The sequence below is a fragment of the Sapajus apella genome, unplaced genomic scaffold, assembly GCF_009761245.1.
Source record: "Sapajus apella isolate SASKATOON/1434 unplaced genomic scaffold, GSC_monkey_1.0 scaffold25, whole genome shotgun sequence".
In the NCBI taxonomy this organism is placed as follows: Eukaryota; Metazoa; Chordata; class Mammalia; order Primates; family Cebidae; genus Sapajus; species Sapajus apella.
In genome coordinates, this window is record NW_022436965.1 from 9,908,759 (window position 1) to 9,935,364 (window position 26,606).

Genomic DNA, 26,606 nt, shown 5'->3' on the forward strand with positions numbered 1-26,606 from the left:
ATTCAAAAACACTGCCAAATGTAGTGGCTCATACCTGTAATCCCAACAATTTAGGCGGCTGAGGCAGGGGGATCACCTGAGGCCAGGAGTTCGAGATCAGCCTGGGCAACACAGTGAGACTCTGTCTCTAAAAAAGTTTTTTAAACTTAACTAGGCATGGTGACATGTACCTTTAGTCTTAGCTACTTGGGATTGCTTAAGCCCAGGAAGACAAGGCTGCAGTGAGCCATGATCATGCCACTGCACTCTAGCCTGGGCTACACAGCAAGACCCTAACACTTAAAAGACAAAACAATATAGATAAAACAGAACTATAAAAAATTAAAAAAAAAATAGCAGAGAGAACAAAAAGAAAACCAAAGAATATGGCACACTTATACCCTAAAATTTAATAATTACATCAAATGTCAATTGTTTAAATATACCAATTAAAAGACAGAGATTGGCAGAGTAGATTAAAAACCATGACCCAAGGATATTCTGTCTACAAAAAATAGGTTGAAAGTAAAATGGCTGGGCACGGTGGCTCACGCCTGTAATCCCAACACTTTGGGAGGCCAAGGAAGGAGAATCACCTGAGGTGAGGAGTTCAAGACCAACCTGGCCAACATGGTAAAACCCCATCTTTACTAAAATGATAAAAATTAGCTAGGCATGGTGGTGCATGCCAGTAGTCCCAGCTACTCAGGAGGCTGAGGCAGGAGAATCGCTCAAACCTGGGAGGAGGAGGTTGCAGTGAGCTGAGATCGTGCTACTGCACTCCAGCATGGGCAACAGAGCGAGACTCCATCTGGAAAAAGAAAAAGAAAAGGAAAGAAAGTAAAATAATGAAATACATATATATTATGTGAACATTAATCAAAGAAAGGCATAAATGGCTATATTACTACCAAATAAAGTAAACTTCAGTGCAAGGAAAATTACTACAGAGACAAACACTGTATAATGATAAAAGAATCAATCTACCAAGAAGGAGCAGCAATCCTAATTGTGCGTACACTAAACTACACAGAAGCAAAATATGTGAAGCAAAATGGACAGAACTGAAAGGCTAAACAAGCAAATCCACAATTATAGTTGAAGATTTCAATATTCATCCTCAATAACTGATAGAACAAATAAACAGAAAGTAAGCAAGGATAGAGATGTCAACAACACCATCAACCAACAGGATCTAATCAATGTTTATAGACTGCTTCATCCAAGAATAGCAGAAAATACTTTTCAAGTGCCCATAGAACACATACAGGTACCAAGATAGGCCACAGAAATCAATAACAGAAAGACGATAGAAAAATTTCCAAACACCTGTGAACTAAATAGTACACGGCTAAATAGTTCATGAAGCAAAGAGAAAGTCTGAAGGAAAATTTTAAAAATACATTGAACTAAATGAAAATGATATCACACAACATATCAAAATTTGTGGGACACGGCTGAAGCAGTGCCGACAGGGAAAATGCATGGCATTTTACATATATCACACTCACAACTGCATACAGTAGAAAAGAGAAGAAGTCTTAAATCAATAAACTAAGCTCACCTCAAAAACCTGGAAGAGTAAAGTAAATCCAAAACAAGAAGAAAATAATAAACAGAAATTAACAATAGTTAAAAGAGAAATACAGAAAAAGAAATTAAATAAAGAAATAAGCAATAAAATCCAGCACAACTAACAAAGACAAAAAAAGAAGACACAAATTACCAATATTCAGAACAAAAGAAAGGATATCACTAAAGACCCCAAAGATATCAAAAACATAATAATGAAATACCTTAGATAAATCTACGTACACAAATTTGACAACTTAAATGAAATGAATAAAATTCCTCAATAAACACAGACTATATAATTTTTTTTTGAGTTGGAGTCACTCTCTGTCACCCAGGCTGGAGTGCAGTGGTGTGATCTCAGCTCACTGTAACCTCTGCTTCCCAGGTTCAAAAGATTCTTGTGCCTCACCACCCTGAGTAGCTGGGACTACAGGCATGTACCACCATGCAAAGCTAATTTCTGTATTTTCAGTAGAGATGAAGTTTCACTATGTTGGCCAGGCTGGTCTCAAACTCCTGACCTCAGGTGATCCACCCACCTCAGCTTCCCAAAGTGCTGGGATTACAGGCGTGAGCCACTGCGCCTGGCCAATATGATATAATTTAAATAGTACTACGGTATAGCTATTAAGGGAATTGAATTTGTAATTTTAAAACTCCCCCCAAATACATCTCCAGGCCTAGATGATTTCGCTGGAGAATTCTACAAAACTTTTAAAGAATAAATCTTCCATAATTTAGAATGGGAGGGTAAAGTGCATAATTCATTTTATAAAATTAGTATCACTTTGATTCTAAAACCAAAGACAGTATATTTAAAAAAAATACAGAAAACATACCTCATACAGACACAATAACTGTTAACAAAATATGAGCAAATAGAATTCAGCAATATATAACAAGAAATATACACCAAGTGGACTTTATTTCAGAGTTTCAGGCTGGTTCAATATTTGAAAATCACATGTTAATTCAACATCTTAATGGGCTAAGTAAGCTTAGAAGAAAATCACAGGATCATATCAAATGATTCAGAACAAGCATTTGAAAAAAATTAAAATAGGAATAGAGAAGAACTTCCTCAACAGAACACCTACAACTAATAAATGTTTTATTTATTATACTTAATGGTCAAAAACCGAATGCTTTCCCTCTAAGATTGGGAACAAGGCAAGGATATCTGCTCTCACCACCCTTACTCAATATGGTAGTGGAACCTCAAGACAGTGCGATAAGGTAAAGAAAAAAAAAAGGAAGTCAAAGGCATGTAGATTGGAGAGACGGAAATAAAGCTGTCCCTTTTGTAGATGACATAACTGTCTATGTAGAAAATAACAAGGAATATACAAAAAAACCTCTCAGAATGCAAAAGTGAGTTCAACAGGTTCACAGGACATAAGATAAACAAACAAAAATCAACATATTTCTATATACTAGCATGAACATACGGATACCAAAATTAAAAAATACAATACCATATATCATAGTCAAATTTCTGAGAACTATAGACAAAGAAAATAATCTTGAAAACAGTAAGACAGAAATGATACCTTATCTGTAAGGGAAAAACCATTTAATGATAGGATTTTTCACTAGAAACTAGGAAGGACAGAGGGAAGTGACATTTTTCAAGTACTGAAAAGAGACCTTTAATGTAGAATTCCACATCCAGCCAAAACACCCTTCAGGAATGAAGGGGAAGGGAAGGCATTCTCCAATGAAGAAAAACTTATAGACTTTGTCACCCAGCAGGCCTCCCCTAAAAGAACGTCAAAGGAAATTCTTTAAATAGAAAACAAACAAGAAGTAATCTTGCAACATCAGAAGAAAAGACAAGGTATGCAAAAATATGCACAAATGCAAGGTATTTTCCTTGAGTTTTCTAAATTATGTTTGAAGGTTGAAGCAAAAGTTATAACACTGTCTGATGTAGTTCTCAATATATTTAGAGAAAACACTTAAGACAATAAGATGATAAATGGGGGAGGATGAAGGAATGTAAAGGGTGATTAGGTGGCTACATTTAACATAATCTGTTAAATGAAGGCACCCAACTCTTTCATATTTTACATATATATGTGTATATATTTACACATACATATACACTTGGAGCAACCATGTAAGCAGCTATACAGAGATACATTAAAAACACTATAGAAAAATCAAAATAAAAAATTTTTAAATGTTCAAGTAGGCCACAGCGAGGAAGGGAAAAGAGAGACACCAAAAATTAGGGAAAACCAACACAAAACACAAAATAAAAGACTTACATCCTAACATTAATGTCCCCCTTATCTGTGGTGGGATACATGCAAAACCCCTATTTGGTGCCTGGACAGTGCTGCTATGATAAAGTTTAATCTATAAATTAAGCACAGTGAGAGACTAATAACAACAATAATAAAATAGGTCAATCACAATATACTGTAATAAGTTGCGTGGAAGGCTGTACGCGGTGGCTCATGCCGTAATCCTGACATTTTCGGAAGCCAAGGTGAGAGGACTGCTTCAGTCCAGGAGTTGGAGACTTCACCTTTACAAAAAATAAACAAAATTAGCCCGATGTGCTGGTGTGCACCTGTAGTCCTAGCTACTCAGGAGGCTGAGGTGAGAGGGCTGCATGAGCCCAAGAGGTCAAGGCTGCAGTGAACAGAGATTACATCACTGCACTCCAGCCTGGGTGACACAGTGAGACCCTATCTCAAAAAACAAAACAAAAACCATAAAAGTTATGTGATTGTGGTCTCTTTCTCTCTCAAAATAGCACAAAATTTTCAGGCTGTGGTTGACAATGGATAAGTAAAAAATGCAGAAAGTGAAGGTGTGGATAGGAGTACTGGGCAAAAAAAGGCAACAGGAGGGATCCTTGTGGTGATGGAAATGTTCTGTATCTTGACTGTATGAATGTCAATATTCTGGTTGTGATATTGTACTATATGTTTGTAAGATGTTATCATTGGGGAAATTATGCAAAGGGCATGTAAGATCTCTCTGTATTACTTCTTGCAACAGCGTATGATTCTACAATTATCTCAAAACAAAATGTTTAATTTTAAAAAAACACAAAACTTGGCTGCTTCTCAAAACCCTTACTAAGTTAACCACTTCCTCTTTCAAATCACCGCATACCCTATACAACACTGATAATATAGTATTATTGCACTTCCATGTTCTATTATAATTAGTCTATCTCCCTTACCAAACCGTGAGCTCCAAGAGGAGGTTTTAAAGGTAAGATGTTGTGTTCATCTATGTATGCCTAGCATCTAGTAGTGCCTGATACATTGAAGATGTTTTGTAAATGTTTGTTGAATAAAATTGGATGTGGCAGATGTAATCAAGAAGGTAATTCGATTATTAAACTGTACTTATCTTCAATTTATTATTCATACAGATCCTTATTTATTGGCTTCTCAATAACAAAATTATCTCTTCAGTGATTATTAAAACATCAATGGCATCTTTTTTTCTAATGTATCAGATACCCCTTCCCAGATCAGATCATCAGAACCTCTTCCAATACCTTTCTTATGTATGTGTGTCTAGGCTTATTTTTTAAAATCCCTTTCGGTCACACATTTGATCAATAACCTTGGAAACATTCTTATAGTAGGTTATTGCTGTAAGGAAAAGTTAAGACTCTGGAATAAGCAAAAATAATTACTACGTATATACTATGGAAAACTGCATTATTTACTGCATAACTTTCTAGGTTATGTTTCTATGGAATGTGTGCCTTTTCTGGTCTTGGAGTTGTTTTACAATTCTGTATAAATTGTGAATAAATGCAAATAATGCTGTCTACAGGCACACAAATAAATTCTGTCTGATGGAGGTCCAACAGGCTCCATCTCACCCTCTAAAATTGCAGAAAGTGAAGGTCTGAATATGGTTGGGGCGGATCTCCACCACATCCCACCTCCAGGGGAAAAAGCCAGTTTTGTGTCCATTTGTAAATGGATACCAACATTCCTTTACTCCATAGTAAACGTTTGTTAACTAACCATAATGTGGGAAATACATTGCCTCTCCTTTGAACCAGTTGTGACAACTGGCTGGTTTCCTCTTTAATTCATTAAATAGAAGTTTGGTATTTTTCCATTAAAAAAGATCTATTTCTGCTTTTCCCTACTTCTTTTGTACTATAACGAAATAACAATAATTCTGGAGCTATGTGTTTCTAACTTCTCTCCTGGAAGAGACATAATTTCACTTATTTAACTAAATGAGATGCTAACAAATATAACCACTTTAAAACAAATAAAGGATCATGTAATTTTTTTTTTTTTTAAGACACAGGGTCTCAATCTGTTGCCCAGGAAGGAGTATAGTATAGTGGTACAATCATAACTCACTGTAACCTTGAACTCCTGGGCTCAAGTGATCCTCTTGCCTGAGCCTCCCAAGTAGCTAGGGCTACAGGTGTGTACTACCATACTTGGTTAATTGAAAAAAAGAATCTTTCTTTTTTTTTTTTTAGAGAGGAGGTCTTGCTATGTTGCCCAAGCTGGTCTCGAACTCCAGGCTTTAAGTGATCCTCCCACCTTGACTTCCCAAAATGCTGAGATTACAGGTGTGAGCTTCCATGCCTGCCCAGGATTCTATACATTTTATACAACATCTCAAGTACTCATTTCATGAAAGCTTGAGGTAGTACAGACATATGAGCAGAAACTTTTTTCTTAATTGACCTGAAAAAAGTGATAAACATAAGCTAAAATTATAGTCATTTAAAAATGGAAATAAGATTGGAGTACATCTTTAAGCAGCTATGATACAGAATATAGTAATTGGAGTTGAATGTAAAATAAATGCAGATCACAAAGATGTATTCTAGAAATGTGAGAAATAACAATATGTATTCCACGTTATGGTTAGTTAACAAACCTAAAAAGGGAGTCAGAAGAAACATAATAGGAGATATGCATAGAGAGAAGGAAAGCCAAAATCTCTCCCATGTTTTCTTCATATAGCCTGCCAATATTCTACACCAGGATAACATATCAGATCTAAAAAATATATCTGAAACAATTCTAAATCTCAGAGCAAAACAGTCCAAAACTGTGATGGCTTTTTATATAAACCTATATTCAATAACTTTTCTTTTAAATGGAGTATTTTTAGAAGTAGAGTAAAACCCGTATTACCTCAAACTCTACCAAATGGATCAAAGTCTGTACTTCTTACACACCTATTCAGATACTTACTCTGGGACCCACCTCATCAATTGCAGTATCAATGGACTTTGAGATTTAAAATAAAAATAAAAAGTTTGAATAGTCTCTAATGACTTTAAGTAGAGTAAAAGCTGATGGGAGAAACAAAATCTTTTTGGTGGTGGGGAACTCCTGTGTCCCCTTTCTTGATGCGGTTTGTGGGTGTGTGCACACATGTATCTGTATTAAGACTTCCACTGGAGTAACTAACACTTGACTGTCTCTGCTCTGCTTTCTCATTCCTCTCTATGAAAATCTACACATATGTCCTTAAAACCTCCTTATGAAGTACCATTATCATCAGGTAACACACCCAAGATTCACTGATCCAAAGCCATACTCTTATCCAGTATGCTTTACTGCCTATTTACCATTCATTACTTGACTGCCTAAGATCTTACAAATAGTTCAAAAGGAGGAATTAGTATCCAAATCTACTTTCACTTCTTTCTATGTTTGCTCAACTCTACATCTGTTTACAACATTTGTTGTCTGCATGCTACCTGATGTGTGGTCAGTGAATCACCTTTAGCAGAAGACATGTTAAAAATGCAAATTTTGGATAACCCTAATCCTACTGAATTAGACCGAAGATAAAACCCAAGATAACTCATTTTAAAGCAAGCATCCAAAGTAATTCAGATACACAACAAAATTTGAGGATCACAACATTATAGCATGCTGCCTCGTTGGAAGTAACTTTTTAGAGTAAAAAAAGGAACGAATTCAGAGTTAAAATTCCGGTTTTGCTATTTACTGTCATGTGATCTGGGGCAAGCAAAATGAGAACAATACCTGTTTTCCTTTCTTTCAGGGTTGGTATCAGGTTCATAATGAAATAATGGCTGTCAACACACGAAAAACTTGCAAATAGCTCTATTAGACTAACAGAATGTAAGTAGCTATGTACCCTATAAATATGTATAATTATCTTGTATCAATTTTTTTTAAATAAGAAATTTTTGTATGTATATTAAGTAACATTAGACTATAGTTTTGAGTGTGGTATTTTTTAGAATTATGCTAGTTTTGTAAAGATAAATAAGATGCTTTCCTTTTACGTTTCTAAATAGTTTATATGGCAGAAACCATTCCTTGAAGGTTTGAAAGGTTTTACAAAGTTTTACTTGTGAAAACACTTTGGTCTGACACTTTAAAGACAACTTTCCCTAATCCTGCAAGTTGTTACTCCATAATTTAAAATATCTGTCTTCCTGCATTTATTTTGTTAATTTCTAAGTTCCTAAAAATAAATTATCCTTTTTATCTACTAGACATTTATTCATAATTATTTTAAATTTTTGCACATCTATAGTTAAAACCTCTTCTGCAATATTTTGCATGTGAGTTTTTTCACGCTTTCATCACAGATGAGGAGGAGGATATCAATACCAATTACCAGCTATAGTGTATTAACACAACTTAATCTTTATAAAAATTATGAGGTGGAATTATTATCTCAATTTTACTAATTTTAAATCAAAGAAGTCTAGTCACTTTCTCAGGTTAATATAATTATTAACTGGCTAAATTAACCTAGTTCTTACTCCAAAGTCCATATTCTAGTTTTCAATGTGAAAAAGTACCTTTCACTAAGACGGTGCTTTTAAAATTCTTGCTGGCAGAGGACTTGATTAAACTGAGCAGAGAGATTTTGCTCTTTAGATAAGAAATACTACTTTCTGCAATAGAAAGTTTCATGACAGATTTTAAAAATTACAAATATCAACTCTTTCTGTCCTTGAGAAAGGAAATATAATTAGTTGAATGTTCTTAAGTGAGAAGAAACTATGTAACAGATCTTAGACTTTCTACCTAACTTTCTGCAGTGATTCAGTCTTTACTACACCAGCTAAGAAATGCATCGTGTAGACTTCAATATTCTACTTTGTTTGGTATTCACTTCATTTGAGAAGATTCCTGGTAAGGATAAAATAGTTACAAGTAGTACAATTCTGCCTTTAAAAGAAATATCTTTTGGGGTATCATTCAGAAGCAACTAAAAAGTATTCAGGGAGAGCCCTGAGAAGCCCACAGGAGAGGAACACAAAACTACAAATGCTACTTATCAATGAGATATTTTGGTGGATGTTTTATTTTCCTTCCTATTAAGTGGCAGCAGTTTTGTTTTTTTAACTGTGAAGAAAATACCATATGCAGTGTAAAGAAGAGTTTCCTTAGTCTGAATATTTTCATGAAAATCATATCTTATACCTTATCCAAAGTATCAATGAAATTAAGTATTAGCCAGGTACGGTGGCTCATGCCTGTAATCCCAGCACTTTGGGAGCCTGAGTCGGGCAGATCAGAGGTCAGGAGTTTGAGACCAGCTGGCCAACATGGTGAAACCCAGTGTCTACTAATAATCTAAAAATTAACTGGGATTGGTGGCAGACATCTGTAATCTCAGCTACTCAGGAGGCTGAGGCAGGAGAATCACTTGAACCTGGGAGGCAGAGGTTGCAGTGAGCTGAGATCGTCCCACTGCATTCCAGCCTGGGTGACAGAGCAAGACTCCAGCTCAAAAAAAAAAAAAAGAAATTAAATATTAGCCCACTGGTCTTTTGTTCGTTACGTTCTAAGAAACATGCTCAAAACATTCCTTGTTAACAATATACTCTTGATATTTCCTTCCCTCCCCTTTTTTTTCCTTTTTTGAGACAAAGTCTTGCTTTGTAGCCCAGGCTACAGTGCAGTGGCACAATCCTGGATCACTGCAACTTCCGCCTCCTGGGTTCAAGCAATTCTCTTGCCTCGAGTAGCTGGAATTACAGGCATGTGCCACAACACCCAGCTAATTTTTAAATTTTTTTAGTAGAGACAGGGTTTTACCACATTTGCCAGGCAGGTCTTGAGCTTCTGACCTCAGGTAATCTGCCTGCCTTGGCATCCCAAAGTGCTAGGATTACAGATGTGAGCCACTGTGCCCAGCCCCCTTGATATTTCTTAAGACCTAAAAAAGAATATAACACTAAGCAAATTAATCATGTCAAACTATTCTGTCATTACTTGAAACAAGATTAATACATTGTTTTTTGTTTCCCTCCAATTCAAGAATGACTTTTGATTTTCTGGCAGAGAAAAATTATTTCCATATTTTGGCCGAGTTCACATGGCTCTTAATAAAAGTGTGTCAGCTGGGTGAAGTGGCTCATGCCTGTTATCCCAGTACTTTGGAAGACTGAGTTTGAGATTAGCCTGGGCAATGGTAGTAACACCCTGCCTCCAGGAAAAAAAAAAAAAAAAAGCTGGGTATGGTAGCATGCCCCTATAGTCCCAGGAGGCTGAGGTGGGAGGGATCCCTTGAGCCTAGGAGTTTGAGGCTACAGTGAGATATGACCAAGCCACGCACTGCACTCCGGCCTGAACGACAGAGCAAGACTATTTGTGAAAACAGACACACACCCACAATCATTATTCTTCAGCTATTTGCAGGTACACTGTGTGACTTCTGACAAGCCACTGTATAGTATTTCACACACCATGCAGTTACTGAAAGTAAACTATTCACCTATTGCTGAACACTTGTTAGATTATTTCAGTTTTTTACTATATTATACTGCAAAGATACATTCATTTTTGCCCAATTCTCTACTCAGGAAAAAGTTATGGAAAGGTAGTCGCTAGGTCAAAAGACATGAATGATTTTAAGACACAAGAGAATTACCAAATTGCTTACAAATTTATATTCAATCAACAGAATGAGGTTTGTTTTTTTTTTTAATTGGAGTTTCACTCTTGTTGCCCAGGCTGGAGTGCAATGGCACGATCTCGGCTCACCGCAACCTCCGCCTCCTGGCTTCAGGAGATTTTCTTGCCTCAGCTTCCTGACTGGCTGGAATTACAGGCATGCGCTACGATGCTCGGCTAATTTTTGTATTTTTAGTAGAGACGGGGTTTCTCCATATTGGTCAGGCTGGTCTCAAACTCTTGACCTCAAGTGATAAGCCTGCCTCAGTCTCCCAACGTGCTGGGATTACAAGCATGAGCCACCTCACCCAGCTCAGAATGAGTTCTCATCTCTCAGCACCCTTGCCAGTGATAGGCATCATCACTTCTTTGATTAAATATTATCTTAATTTGCATTTCTTTTTTTATTAGCAAAGTGGAAAATTTTTCATACATTTGTTAATTGTTTATTCTACAAAATTAACTGTTTAAGTCCTTTGCCACGTTACAGAAATCAGTTTAAATTGTTTTCTGTATGACAGTAGATTACATTTTAAAACTATTCTCTCCCTTTCAGCCCATTCATGTTTCCATGGCAGAAGCTTTCTTGCCCTGTTAATGTAGGGTTTGGTGACTTGCTTTGGCCTAGCAGTCACAAGGGCCTTTGGAGGCTAGAAGTTATGAAGCAAGCAGAGGCTTAAAATTTGTATAACACTGGCCGGGCGCAGTGGCTCACGCCTGTAATCCCAGCACTTTGGGAGGCCGAGGCGGGTAGATCACGAGGTCAAGAGATCAAGACCATCCTGGTCAAAATGGTGAAACCCCGTCTCTACTAAAAATACAAAAAATTAGCTGGGCATGGTGGCGCGTGCCTGTAATCCCAGCTACTCGGGAGGCTGAGGCAGGAGAATCGCCTGAACCCAGGAGGCGGAGGTTGCGGTGAGCCGAGATCGCGCCATTGCACTCCAGTCTGGGTAACAAGAGTTGAAACTCCGTCTCAAAAAAAAAAAAAAAAAAAAAATTTGTATAACACGTCTTGTTTCTATCAGTGTCATGGGAAAAGTTTCCCCTGTGTAAGTGCTGCTCCTTCGCTGAGGTCCCAGAATGAACACACATGAAATACAACCAAACCCAACCTGCAGTGAGGAGCCAAACCCTGACAGAATAGCAGGCTGAAGGCTACCCAGCTGAGCCCAGCCTAGTCCAGTCAATTCCCAGCTGACCTTCAGAAGCACAAGCAAGAATGGATTAAAGCTGTTTTTAAGCTACTGAGTTTGGGTTGATTTATTATGCTGCAATAGCTGATGAGGACACGGACTGTATTATACTACAAAACGCTAAAGGAAAGAGAGTCACATACAATCTATTATTATGTTCCCGAGAGTATCACATACTTAGCAGGAACTCAAAATCTGTAAGTACATTTGCCTGTTCATTTTTTTCTCTTTCTTTTCTTTTTGCTGGAAATACCCAGATACAATGACATTTTCTGATGTTTATACTTTTAACCATAGCTTTCTCATGTAAAATTATATGTAACATACATAAATTAAAATGAAAATTAAAAATTCGACTTTCAAGCAATTGGTGTTTATGTTTCTTTTTAATTAGACAAACTCTTCTAGAAATTGAATTCATAAAAAATTTTCAACTATTTCTTTTTTTTTTTCTTGAGATGGAGTCTTGGCCTGTCACTCAGGCTGGCGTGCAATAGCGCAATCTCAGCTCACTGCAACCTCTGCCTCTTGAGTTCAAACGATTCTCCTGCCTCGGCCTCCCAAGTAGCTGGAATTACAGGTGACTGCCACCACCCCCCCGCTAATTTTTGTATTTTTACTAGACATGGGGTTTCACCACGTTGGCCAGCTGGTCTTGAACTCCTGACCTCATGATCCACCTGCCTCAGCCCCGCCAAAGTGCTTGAATTACAGGCATGAGCCACTGTGCCTGGCCAACTATTTCTTTTAAACATCACAGATCCTCTCTCAATTTCTAAGCAATAAAACAGACTTTAAATTTTAAACTTTTGTGCATGAGTGTTCCAAAAGCAACATAATTTATGTAGAAATGCCAATTACATCTATCAGTTTTAAGAGCAATTAAGAAAACAAAGGTGGCTAGAGATAAGGCTACCAAAATGGTATCAGGGTATAAGCATATGTGTCCTTTTTTTAAAAAGACTTTTCTTTAAGTGACAAGATGCAAAAGAAATTTAATTTATTCAAAGTTATAATTAATATTTTAAAAAATGCAAGATGGGATATAATTATAAAACCTTTTATAATTTACACAATGCCAAACAGATAAAAACTACTCAAGAAATATTTGAATGAAAGTAAAATTAATAAACAAAAAAATCTCATATTTGGCTTTACGGCATTGGCAGTTCTTAAGCAAATATTGTCAAGATAAATTCTAAAATAATCTGCTTGTTTTCTGCATTACTAGTGAGGCTAGGAAATTACAGCAGAAATATATCGATTTTGAAAGAGTTAAAGAATGAGCTACTTTAGTAGTAAGCCAAGAATGAGAGCATTTATCCAAATGAGTTTTTTAAAATGTGTGTATATCTTTTTTTTAAAAAAAAGTTGATGAAACAAAAATTTCCCTAGAGAATGAAAAACAATTACTGTTTCTATTATAGTATAACAAGACTAAAATGTGAAAATTCTGGCATAACAGCCCATTATTCAGGGTAGGAAGATGGTAATAAACTGGTCATACCCCAGGGAGGAAACACTTGAGGACTATGTGTGCTCACTCAAACAATGACAGGACTATTGCACTGAAGGCCCCGAGCTACTACTGAGGAATCCTCATTAGGGGGCACAGCACCCCTTAGAGAATGTTAAACAAGAAGGGATCTAGAAAGATCTGGGTGCTGGAAAACAACCACACAGACATAAATGAACTCTTAATTGTGCTGAGAATACCTCTTTGTTCCAAGTATTTTATAAAGTCTAGTAGCAAATGCTTTTTAGCAAACACTAACAAAAAGTCTAAAGTAAAAGATGAAATCAAAGAGTAACAAAGAGCTAACAAACCACTAAAAATTTACAAATATTTTAGAATGTTAGAACTGTACATTAAAAAATAGAAAATGTAACGAAATGCTCTCTCTCAACAGGCACTTAGATAATGGCCTTTTCTATTATTGTACCTCCCACAGGCTTTTCTTTGCCAAAGCCAGGAAACCTCAAGGACACACAAAAACCATTTAAAACACTTTTGGGCATCCTCTAATCCCAATTCCAACAAAACACTTGTAGGAATTGCCTTCAAATTTAGCCATGTAATGAAATGTGAATTCTTAAAATATGGAGGTTGGCTGCTAGCTAAATTTCTTTGTTTCTAAAATCAATGACAGAAAAAATATACTGAAATATTTCAAATGTGTTTTCCTCTTTAATACCAGTGAGTGCTAGCTGCAATATTATCCTTAATTTCCCTCAAATGGGCTGCCTAAACCTCCAACCACCTTCCTTACTTTCCAAAAAATGATTTCAGGCACACAGCTAACTCTTATACCTTCATTTTTATAAATCATGCAGCAGAACATAAGACACTTTAAAACAATCTTGAAAATGCCCCTAATATAATGCTGTTGCTATGGTAACTCTTGCAGGCTAGCTCTTTGAAAAGACTCAGATCTCTGAATCAGAACAAGGTTACCTCATCATCTTTTACTCATGGCCCCTCTAAAATTTATCCTTTGTAACAGTACACACACATTTCATAGAAAAGTATCTACCCGATTAATTATACTGAATCTATTCTTCTGGCTCAATGATTATTTCTCAAGTCCATGTTTTCTAATGCCTTTTCTCTTGAAATATTATCCAAGAAAATAACAGAAATATAATTCCACGTTTTTGCTGTTCTTGTTTTTCCCATTTTTGACGTTCTTTAACAAATTTCACTTCTGATGAATATTCAATGTCAAATTTTCCATCTCTGACTTGTCTTTTCAATTTTTCCCCCTCCGTTTTAAGCATTTTGGTCAAAAATTTTAGTGATATGAATATTTAACATGTAGCAACTATGAGGTTTTTTATTTTTATTTTAGCAATATGATTAAGATATATAACCAATGGTCCATCTAAAAAATGTTTCTGTTTCTGGTTTTCAAAAAACTTTGACTGGGATACTGAATAGTGTTCAGTGAGTAAGTAGCTATGTTACTTGGGCAAAAAGCCAAACACATTTCTAATCAATACTTGCCCTATTTAAGTCCCTTGCCCAAGACAGTCATAGAGGGTTTCTCTTAAAAAGACTCTATAAAGGAAGACACACATGTAGCAGCTCTAGTCAGCAAAGAAAATATTTCATTTTGTCATAAATTCCCTTTACGTAGCATGTCAGAGTCTAAGGTGATTTCATGTGCCCTCTTATTTACTCCTTATAACAAACCTGTGAAACAAACAGAATAGGTACCATTATCTCCACTTTAAAGATGTGGCTTTGAAAAAAAAAATTCCTAGGCTGAAGGACAGAACTGAGAATTACTACACCTCCACCAGTCACAAATTACATGGCCTTGAGCAAGGCACATACTGGGGTAACAAGAATCTTCCTTAACTTAATATAAACAATAGGATATAGCTTAGATGAGGCCTAGGGGACTGATTTAGAGACCTATGCTGGAGGTTCTTTACCATCCTGCTTATGTCTTTATACTCTATATACTTAACAGTAGTATTAAGAATATTGACATTGTTGTGAAATCAATTAATGCCTTTTTACTTTGTCTATTCCCCTACTAGATAATAATTTTTTAGGGGCAAGAATTGTGTTGTGTTTTGTTGCTATATTTTTAGTACTTAGGAGGTATGTTACATAAAATATTCTTAATAAGTATTTGCTGAATGAATGCTTGCTCTGCCTGCCTGTCTACCTATCTACCTGGTCATGCATCTAACTCAGAATTAGAATGAAGGAATGTGGCCAGGCATAGTGCCCCATTCCTGTAATCGCAGCACTTTGGGAAGCCGAAGTGGGTGGATCAAAAGGTCAGGAGATCAAGACCATCTTGGTTAACACATCTCTACTAAAAATACAAAAAACTAGCCAGGCATGGTGGCACACACCTGTAGTGCCAACTACTTGGGAGGCTGAGGCAGAGGAATTGTTTGAACCCAGGAGGCGGAGGTTGCAGTGTCCCAAGATGGCTCCACTGCACTCAAGCCTTGGCAACAGAGCAAGATTCCATATCGAAGAAAAAAAAAGAAAAAAAAAGGAATGAAAGAATGAGGTGCTTACACAAGGAGATATATATATATACACATTAATCTGAAGTCAAAATTTTTTCCTCTTGTCTCACTGATTTCCCAATTAGGGGATGAAGAGGATCCTAATATATCCCCAAATATGCCACTTTGGCATAAGGATTATTTTGAGCTGAAGGCAACTGAGAAATGGTAGATGAAGGGGAATATCTCTGCCCTCACTCTTTTTGTCTAAAAGCAGGGCATAAATTCCTTTTGTAAACGTAATATAAATTTCCATTTGTAAAGGTGTCTCACTCTCATACCAGGAAGAGAAGGGCAACACTTCATCACCAGCAATGATGCTTATCAATGGAGAAGACATCCACTTTAGTCTGCATAACAAACCTTACTAAATAACCCTTTTCTTTCATTAGAATCCCCATGTATTTCCCTTTTCACAATTTACCAACCAGAAGCCCAACCACCTACATTTCTCTAAACTTAATTTTTCACTGTTTGTAAAAATGGTACATGAGCCTCCTCCACCCCCTGGTCTAAACACTTCTTTTGGGTCTTCTTTTCTATGAAGATCTCTGTATATATAACAAACCTTTTCTCCTATTAATCTGCCTGCTGTCAATTTCATTTGCAGGTCCCAATTACTTAAGAGGGTAGAGGAATAAGTTTTTCCTCCTCTATAGGTATATTGCAGATATTCTCCATAGCTTAGATGAGTGGAATCTGTAGTTCCAGATTTTTTTCAAAAACACATTTAAAGAATATGATAAAAGTATTTCAGCTGGACACGGTGGCTCACACCTGTAATTCCAGATCACTAAGTCAGGAGTTTCAGACCAGCCTGGCCAATATGTTGAAACACTACCTCTACTAAAAATACAAAAATTAGCTGGGCATGGTGGCATGGGCCTGTAGTCCCAGCTACTTGAGAGGCTGAGACAGAAGAATCGCCTGAACCCAGAGGCAGAGATTGCAGTGAGCTGAGATCGCGCCACTGCACTCCGGCCTGGGAGACAGAGCAAGACTCCATCTCAAAAAAAAAAAAAAAAAGTATTTCATTGTAAAATTTTGCACTGGCAAATGTGTACTGAAATTAACAATATTTTTATATTCCTAAAAATTATTTGCATATGTTGGGTTAGACAAAGAGCTTCCAAAATTAATAATCTTATGATGGTTGATGGTCTACTGTCAAGTTAGAAAGTTAATGACTCCAATGGCTGGTTATCAAATCCTTTTTCATTCAGTTTATGTTCAATTCTTTATTTATTTTCAACTCTTTGCTTTCAACCAAGAAAATCTAATCACTAAAATATTTATTGATGATAGATAACTATGCAATTTTTTGGACAAATAACTCATAATTGGCAAATAACCCATAAATAACTCACTGCACTCATAAAACTGAGTAATACTGCAACAACAAAATCTTTTCCATTCTCATCTACATAGCCATAAGATTTCTCAGAGTTTACTTATATAAAAATTGAAAAAGGAAATAGTAATAACATAAATTTATCTCATTAAGAAATGTTTATCTGCAATAATTATTTATAAAAATTTGTAATACATTTCTAATATTGCTAGTAATAAAATAAATTTATCTCATTAAGAAATGTTTATCTGCAATAATTACTTATAAAAACTTTTAATAATTTGTAATGTTGATCAACTGTAATAATCAGGGTAATGATAATTACAACCCAGAGCAGAAAACAAATTAATCTTTTAGTGACAGAAATAATTTAATTTCAATTTACATGTTTATGTAGCAGACAAGTCATTAAACAAAAATATATTACATGAAAATAAAGATATATTACATTATAGTTTAAGAGCAAAGAGATGGAAATTTTCTGACTACTGCACTGGAAACATTTAGCAGTTTTATTTTAAAATGTGAACATTTAAAATACACTGAAACTGCATCTTTTGTAATTATTTAAACTTAAGATAAAAAAGTTTAGTTGTAAACTTAAAAATGTCCAAAAGATAATATGGTTTAATAAAACTCTTTGAAGGAGTACATGAGTAAGAAATGTCTTAAGCCCACAATACTATCTAAACTACTACATTTTTAGTTTAGACGTTTTAGATTTGGGCTGTTCACAGATTTGAAGAATTTGGATTTTCAGCTTTTTACTCAATGCTATCAGTATACAGTTGACCCTTGAATAGTATGGGTTTGAACTTCACAGGTCCACTTACATACAAATTTTCCTCTGCCTCCACTACCCATGAGATAGCAAGACCAACCCTTCTTCTTCCTCCTCCTCCTCAGCCTATTCAATGTGAAGATGACAAGGGTGAACACCTTCATGACCATCCATTTCCACTTAATGAATAGGAAAGGTACTTTGTCTTTCTTATGATGTTCTTAATAAAATTTTCTTTTCTCTAGTTTATTTGATTATAAGAGTATTGTATATAAAACTTGACATACCAAATATATGTTAATAGACTGCTTATTTTATCAGTAAGGCTTCCAGTCAATGGTAACTATTAGTAATTAAATTTTTGAAAATTATGTTATCTGTGGATTTTCAACTGTGTGGGAGGTTGGTACCCCTAATCTCCAAGTTGTTTAAGAGTCAACTGCAGTTAAAGGTATATCATGTTCTAAAATATTCAACCAAAACCACAGCACTCATTTTTACCTGGGATGGAAGAAAAGTAAAGTGCTCTTTATAATTTAGTAAAAGGAGTCATAAATATCATGTATTAAATCAGTTGCCCAATTTATAAATTCTCGAGTAACCTTCTGAATTATGATACATGCCTGGACTTAATGACAACATTCCACAGTATGGGTTAAAATTATGGGAGCTGTGGGGATGTGGTTCTTTCACTAACGTACTTAGTTAAATTATATCATTTAACAAGAATGCCCACATGGTGGTAAAATTATTGGCTACATTTATCAATCCTACTCTAACCGAAGAATTACTGCAAAAAGTGGAATTATATTATAAATATCTTCTGCTGCATCAAATCTCAAGGTTTATTGAAGCAATGTTCTGATCTTTTATGACCATTAGACACACTTTAGATTAGCAGCAATTTTGTAGCACTAGTAAAAACTCCTAATATATAGCCTCTCAAGAAAAAAAAAATCACTGAAAAACGTTTTTACAAAGTATTTAAAAATAACTAATAATTTCAATTAGTAAGATCTCTTCACAACCTATGGATGATAATGTGCAGCATCTAAGGTGTGGGCTGATACTGACTTAAAAAGACAAAGATGTAATATATTTTACTAAAAGGAAGTGCGATCTAAGATCATTGACTGACAGTTCTTGGAAAAAGGTTAAAAATTCAAAAGGAGTGACTGCATGTGGCTCAGAACTTAAAAGCCTTTTCTCCTCCCAACAGAAGAGCAGTCTCAAGTAATAATAGGTTGCCATGGAGATAAGAAACTAGAGGAATCAGAGAACTCAATTTGCAGTTAAATGGGCTGGAAACAATTCTTACTACTTGGTGAAGGAAAGCGATTAAAAATATGCTTGATTGCCACAGGGAATTTTTTGTCACCAACCCATTTCCCAACCTCATTAATGAACAAGGAAGTCTAAAAACAAATGGAAACCCAAGATATCCATAGATTGAACCCATTAGACATAATTCAAGATTTTAAACATTATTACAAATTCTTATTCTGGGTGACTGTGCTTTTTTTCAATGGTAGTTTATCAGTAGATATTGGATGAGACTAAAACTGCATTCAAGAACAAACTGGTATAAATAAAGGAACTGAAATTTCAGTGGAAAAGAAAAAGAGCATGACAAACGGAAAAGTAACCAGAGTAAGAAATAGATTCAGGTAGTAAAAACCCAGGTTTAAAAAAATATATCTTCAGAGTCAATCACAGAATACCTTTGTGAGTGCTGTAAAGGGCTGCAAACGTCACCATGAAGAAAGTTGTGGAGTATTTGCCAGCATTAACTAAATGAGGGAAGGCCCTTTTTGTGTCTCGATATCGGCGCAGGCACTGGATGAAGCGAAGCCATGCAGGAATGCACTGAACAATGGCCCGCACACCATACGTGTATTTGTGGCAAATTCCTGATTCTGTGAAGATTTCAAAGAAGAGAAATTACAATTAAAAAAAATAACTTGTTCACATCATTCAGCCATATAGTGTAGCCACTACCAAGTCTAAAAAAGCAAGAAACCTAGGTTTCAGAATCACTTTCTTCTTCGCAACTATTATACATCTCAAGCTTTTTTTTTTTTTTTTTTTTTTTTCTTTGAGACTGAGTCTCGCTCTGTGTTCCAGGCTGGAGTGCAGTTGCAAAAATCTCAGCTCACTGCAACCTCCACCTCCCGGGTTCCAGTGATTCTCTTGCTTCAGCCTTCGGAGTAGTTGGGATTACAGGTGCACACCACCACACCCAGCTAATTTTTGTATTTTTAGTAGAGATGGGGTTTCACTATGTTGGCCAGGCTGGTCTCAAACTCCTGACCTCAAGTGATCCACCCACCTCGGACCCCCAAAGTGCTGGGAGTACAGGCGTAAGCCACCGCGCCCAGTTTATTCTCAAGCATTTTAGTGGTAGACAAATCAAGGAAAGAGGGTAAAATATATTGAGGGGAACTAGTAGGGAAATTTGCTATCTCAGATTTATGGGTATGTCCCGGAATCACTCTCTTTGGAGTGTGATAAAATTGTAAGAAAATTAGAAGATGAGCATACTAATAGAAGGAGGGAAAAATGGGTTGGCTCCGTAATTTGAAACATCTGGAAAACCTACAAATATCACCAGTGATTCTAGACAATTTTGTGAATTCCAAACCACCAACAACACAAGACACCCAAGAGCACATGCTCTTTTACATCCACCTCCCCTCTTTTTTTAAACCAAGAACAAACTGTGTGTTTAAATAAGAATGGAGTTGGTAAATCAATTTTTCTTTGAATTCTGAAATTCAGAATTGAGTATGATCGAACTATAACAGAGTTGTGATCCACTGGCAATCAATAAAAATGTGTCAGCACTGGCTTCATCATTAACTTTTGTTAGTCACATGTTACACAGTCGATCTAAATTAGATCTTTGTCACGAAGGCAAAATTCCTTAATAACTTGAACTCCTGACATAAACTAAGGGTGGGGGAAAAAAGCTAGAAGAAAAATAACATCCCAACTAAGAATTAAAAACCAATCTGTAATTACTCTCAAAGCACTTAATTTATTTCTAAATAATCAGTATTTTTGATCACTGTTATCTATGTTACATTATACAGCAATACTGTGACAACAAATTGTTGGCGTGAAAGCGTATGCAATTATAACTACCAATGTACTAGAACTTAACAAAAAAAGTTTTAGAATTCTTTAAGTTGTACATCTCTTGGCAAATGGACAGACAAAATCCTAATGCAAAATTTAAAGCCAAATTATATCAGATAAAGAGACTGCTAATAGAATGCCAAGTACATTTAATTAAGTTTGTAATATTATTGGATAAGTTTCATCATGACCTTGATTTTCTCAGTTAGCCTTCCTAATATTTCTTGGCTTACACTGGCAATTTAGTAGTATAGACGCAAATTCATACCCTACCTTCTGAATTATTTGGCAACAGGCCCTTACTTTCATCCCATTTGAGCTCCAAACTGTAGAAGCAGATCATATATTCCAGGTCCATCAGTATCACTGACAGGCTGTTCAGCTGATCGGCCAGCCAGAAATCAGCAAAGCCTACCTTATGGAAGGGGGCTGTAAATACTCGAAACTGAGAGAAAGAAGAAAAATCAGAAAACATAGAAACAAGAAAAGTCATATTAAATTTCTCCATTTCCTGTCTGACTGTTCAGCATGATTGCTTTAGTTGATAAAATGGAAACCAAAGAACCAGTCATAAACACAGAGACCTGGCAACAGTGGCTAGGTTCTGAATTAGCAGCGAAGGGAATGAGTTGAATGGATAACAATGAAAGGAAGTAAAGGAGGAAAAAAAGCAGGAATAACTAGTTATAACATAGAAAGCATGGGTGCTGCTAATTCTTTGCAAAAATCCAAATATTGTTAAGGGACCAGGGAGATACCACTACCCCCTAATTTTTCATCTAAAAATATACATGTTTATGTAAACAAATCTTTCCATACTCATAGTGACTTTTCAAGTATTTGAGTCTAAAGCTTTTGTTCGTACATTCTTATCCCTTCTTAAACTGTTCACAATTATTACATACATATCAGCCATCAACTAAAGTTGTACTTTAAAAATTTACAATATGGACATTTCTAAGTCAAACACTTGTGACTTTGCTTTAATTCCATGAATGGTCAAACCTCCTTGATTTCTGTATTCATTCTTTTTTTTCCTCAAGAGTGGAGGTATAATTGTGTGGTATTTCAGAACTGAAATACAGATAAAAGATTCAAAAAGTCACAGTTAAGGAGAATAGTGTTTCTTTGATCATAAAGAACTGATTAGTAATTCTTGCCTATATTTTCCTGATAGCATATGACAAATGTTTCTAAGGTAAGAAGAAGAGAACAGATTAAAGACTGTGTAGTGTTTTGGATTTGGACAGATACTTTAATTTTTAAATGAAGTTACAAATTATAATGTATTCATATTTGTACTTTCTGTTAAAATGCATGATTGGAGAATTGTTTAGCTTCTGTGTTTATTCTTGATGAAAAGCTTTGTTTGTTCTTGTTTTTAAGTTTGCACTCAAATCTCAACAAATAAATTCACCCATGTTATCAAAAAAAAAAAAAAAAAAAGAAAAAAGGAAAAAGAAAGAAGGAAAGAAAATAGAGGCCAGGCACGGTGGCTCATGCCTGTAATCCCAGCACTTTGGGAGGCCAAGGTGGGCGGATCACGAGCCCAAGAGATTGAGACCATCCTGGCCAACATGGTGAAGCCCTGTCACTACTAAAAATAGAAAAATTAGCTGGGCATGGTAGCACACGCCTGTAGTTCCAGCTACTTGGGAGGCTGAGGTAGGAGAATCGCTTGAACCCAGAAGGTGGAGGTTGCAGTGAGCTGAGATCATGTCATTGCACTCCAGTCTGGCAACAGAACAAGACTCTGTCTCCAAAAAAAAAAAAAAGAAAGAAAGAAAGAAAGAAAGAAAATTTCTAAAGCAAAGAGGTGGGAAGAGTTAAAATTGAAAGCAGAGAGAAGAGCAGAAGATAGAGGCTTTGAGAGGCTCTAAAGTTAGGAAGTTTTGCTGGAGATGCAAATACTGTAATGTCTAGACTACTCTTCATCTTAGCTAACTGAATGCAAAGTTCTTCTTTGCTTACAAAGGATAAGCAGGAAAGGATGGTATACCATCTGAGACACGCCTCATTCTCTAGCCAAAGTCACTTTCTTTTCACTAATGCCATGGTGATGGCTGTGTTCATCTTCAAACTACACCACAAAAACCAGCCCTCTTCCGACTGTTCTGAACACATGATAAAGGTATTAAATGTATTAAGCAGTAACTCATACAGTGTATTTTCTTCAAGGCTTATGCAGGCATTAATTCAATCCTCATAACAATTCTACAAGCTAGGAACTATTCATATCCCCATTTTACAGAAGACCTACGCAGACTCTTCCTAATCTATTCTGTGGAAACCTGTTTAACACTACAAAGGGAAATCTTGGCGTTGCAGAGAAGAGAAGTAGGCACCTATGCAAATACCAAAAATAAGCCCAAATTGTGCCGATTGTCTTGATAAGCCTTGCATGAACATGGAATGAAGGAAGACTTAATCCTCAACCTATCAGATCCCTTTTTATCTTGTACAGGAGGAAATGTGACTCCTGAAACAAGAAACTCTAAGTAGAAGTTTTGAGAAAATGAATCTAATCTCTAGCTCTCTAGTGATCTAGTTATATTCATTTCATAGACATATTCAACCTGGGAGTCTATAATTCTCTACTCAGACTTGGCTAGATCTTTCTACTCTTTCTCTAAATATTTATCTTTATTATTTCAGGTAGATAAATGGTCATATTATGACTCAATCCTGGGTGTCAACTACTTATGACAGGTACTTTCTCAGAGCTTTGGAAGCTAGACCAGGTGTCTGTGGGACATCATACAGGCTTTGAGACATTATTTTCGGTGCTGATATATTCTGGTTCCATGGCTCAGTCTCTTAATCACTCTCATACTCTTCCCATGAGTTTAATAAACCAGAGAAACAGTCTATACCAACCATAAGCTCTAGATACAGCAAACTTTTTGTGGGGAAGAGGAAGAGGGGAGGATGGTAGTCATCTACACACGAAGAAGTTCAGGCACCAGTTTTTGTAATATTTTAAGAAACTCTAACGTGCAGAATGGACTTAAAAGATTCAAAGTGACAGAAATAACAGAATAATTTAGGCTATAACACCAAAGGAGCAGGAAGTCTAAATCCAACTCTAATCATGAACTATTATGAAACTGGTGCCTAGGAGAAATTTCTAACTGACATGAGACAGACTATCATTACTGTCACACTCTGCCAACTCTATCCTCAAAACCTGGCTAATTCAGAATATCTCCATAAGAGCAGAAGAGGAAGATAATGCATTAAATGAGGAAGAAAGAGATGGAGGGATGGGACTGGTAAAGGACAGGAGTAACATGAAGATAAAAATAAAAAAACTAAAAAGAAGGGAAAATTTATAAAAAGAGAAAATGAAAAAAGGAATAAAGGAAGGATTAGTAAATGTTGGTATAATATAACCAACAAAGGAAAAAATATAATTACAGTCATTCATCTATCTAGCAAAGACTTATCAAGTATTTATAATATGTCAGGCATTGTGGCGGTACAGAGATAAAACAGTCTCTACCCTCAAAGGCCTTAAAGATCCACAGTCTAGTTGGGCAAATAAATATAGAAAGGTATAATTATAGCACCATATTATAGAGATACACAAAATACATTGGAAATACAGAGAATACAAGAAATCACTCTATCAGAGGCAGGGTGAGAGGGAGACATAAACATATTCAACTCACTGACATTTACACACAGTCAAATCCATTCTAGATTTATCTGACTTCTCCTTCAGAGTGAATTCTGCAACTCACTTTTCCTCCTTTTCTTAATCTGGCTAAGGCCTTTCAATTTTACCACTTCTACCCTGTGATTTTGATTAAAGTGACAATTCCTATAGTAACAGTATTATCAAAGCCAGAGACAATTCTGATATTTTACCACATACACAAAAAAGCCACTAATAAGTTATTACAAAGAACATGTTAACATCATCTTTTAAGTTAATACTGATAAACAGCTAAGAAGATGAAGTTCTAATTTCTACTTTTCATGGAGTGTAGTGGTGCAATTTCATCTCATTGCAACCTCAACCTGCTGGACTCATGCGGATCCTCCTCCCTCAGCCTCCAAAGTAACTGGGACTAGAAGGTGTGTGCCACCATGCCCCACTAATTTTTCAGTTTTTATATAGAGAGGGTTTTGTCATGTTGCCCAGGCTTGTCTCCAACTTCTGGGCTTAAGCGATCCTCCCACTTCCACCTCCCAAAGTGCTAGGACTACAGGCATGAGGCACTCTGCCCGGGCCCAAATTTGATTTTTATATTCTACTAGTTTCATCCACTAGATCAAAGTTAAACATCTTATAAAAATAACTAATAGGGCTAAGTGTTAAATGTTAGTGTTTAAGAGTATAGATTATGAAGCCCGACTGCTTGGGTTCTTAACTCATCTTCATCATTCACTGGCTATGTGGCCTTAGGCAAGTTAATTAACTTCTCTGAATGTAGGTTTCTTCATTTATAAAATGGGAATTAATAGCAGCTCCAACTTGTGGGTTATTTTTAAAATAAAATATGTAAAATAGTTACTAAATGAGAACACTTCTCTATTCTTATAACAGAAATGTGTAAAATTTTTACTACAGAACTAAAGAAACTTGGTAAAAACTGATTTCTAAATTATATAACAAAGGACTATAATTTAAAAATTTTAAATAGACTTGATATATTTTAATATATTGAACTATAAATTAATATCTTTGTTTATAAAATCTGAAGCACTGTTTATGCTACCTAATTAGATTGCCGATTGAGGTAAATACAGATTTAGGGAGAGAAGGTATAACTTAATGGATGTAAATAATCTACACTAATTTGACATACAATATTCATATCAAAATAAATCAATTTCTTATAAACTTTTTTAGCTTTGTTTTTGGGAGCACAGCATATATCAATTTCACATATTCCAATATAAATACAGACATAAATGGTACCCAGTGCCTACCACCATGGCTAAATGACATATGTGCTTTTCTCACTAAAAATTAAAGAAAATGCTGGGCTCAGTGGCTTACACCTTTAATCCTAGCACTTTGGGAGGCAAGGCAGGCAGATGACTTGAGCCCAGGAATTCGAGACCAGCCTGGGCAGCATGGCAAAATCCCGTCTCTACTAAAAACGCAAAAAATTAGCCAGGTATGTTGTGGTCCTAACTACTGAAGAGGCTGAGGTGGGAAGATCATTTGAATCTGGGAGATGGAGGCTGCAGTGAGCTGAGATCATGCCACTGCACTCCAGCCTGGGAAATAGAGCCAGATCCTGTCTTAAAAAAAAAAAAAAAAAAAAAAAAAAAAAAAAAAAAATTAAGGAAAAAAAGAAAGAAATGCAGTTTTACTTTAGGATTAAGCTTTTAAAAAGCGGTATCAGAAAAACATAACTAGAGTGGATACATTCTTGTTAATTTACTAGGAATCAGTCTAAGGGCAAGTTTTCTCAGTGAGATTTAAAGTAAGTCAACAGGTCAATTAATACTAAAATGATCCATAAATGATAACATTCTTCTGTTTATAACCGTTGCTACAAAAATAACAAACCACAATGCTTCCTTCTATATTTCACTGTATCCAATAGTACATTTTATTATTCTATTACTGCTTATATCATTGTCAACCTATTCCATCAACAAGTCCTCACTTATTAACAAAAACACAGCAG

General features: G+C 35.8%; 1 protein-coding gene across 1 annotated transcript in view; it reads right to left on the bottom strand.

The window, feature by feature from the left end:
• Positions 1–26,606, bottom strand: part of XPR1 (xenotropic and polytropic retrovirus receptor 1) — a 236,200-nt gene that overhangs the window by 25,832 nt on the left and 183,762 nt on the right. The window contains exons 10-11 of the mRNA XM_032291238.1: positions 21,232–21,403; positions 19,542–19,736 (exon numbers count right to left, since the gene is read on the bottom strand). Of these exons, the coding sequence (XP_032147129.1) occupies positions 19,542–19,736; positions 21,232–21,403 (367 nt within the window). The remainder of the gene's footprint in view (positions 1–19,541; positions 19,737–21,231; positions 21,404–26,606) is intronic.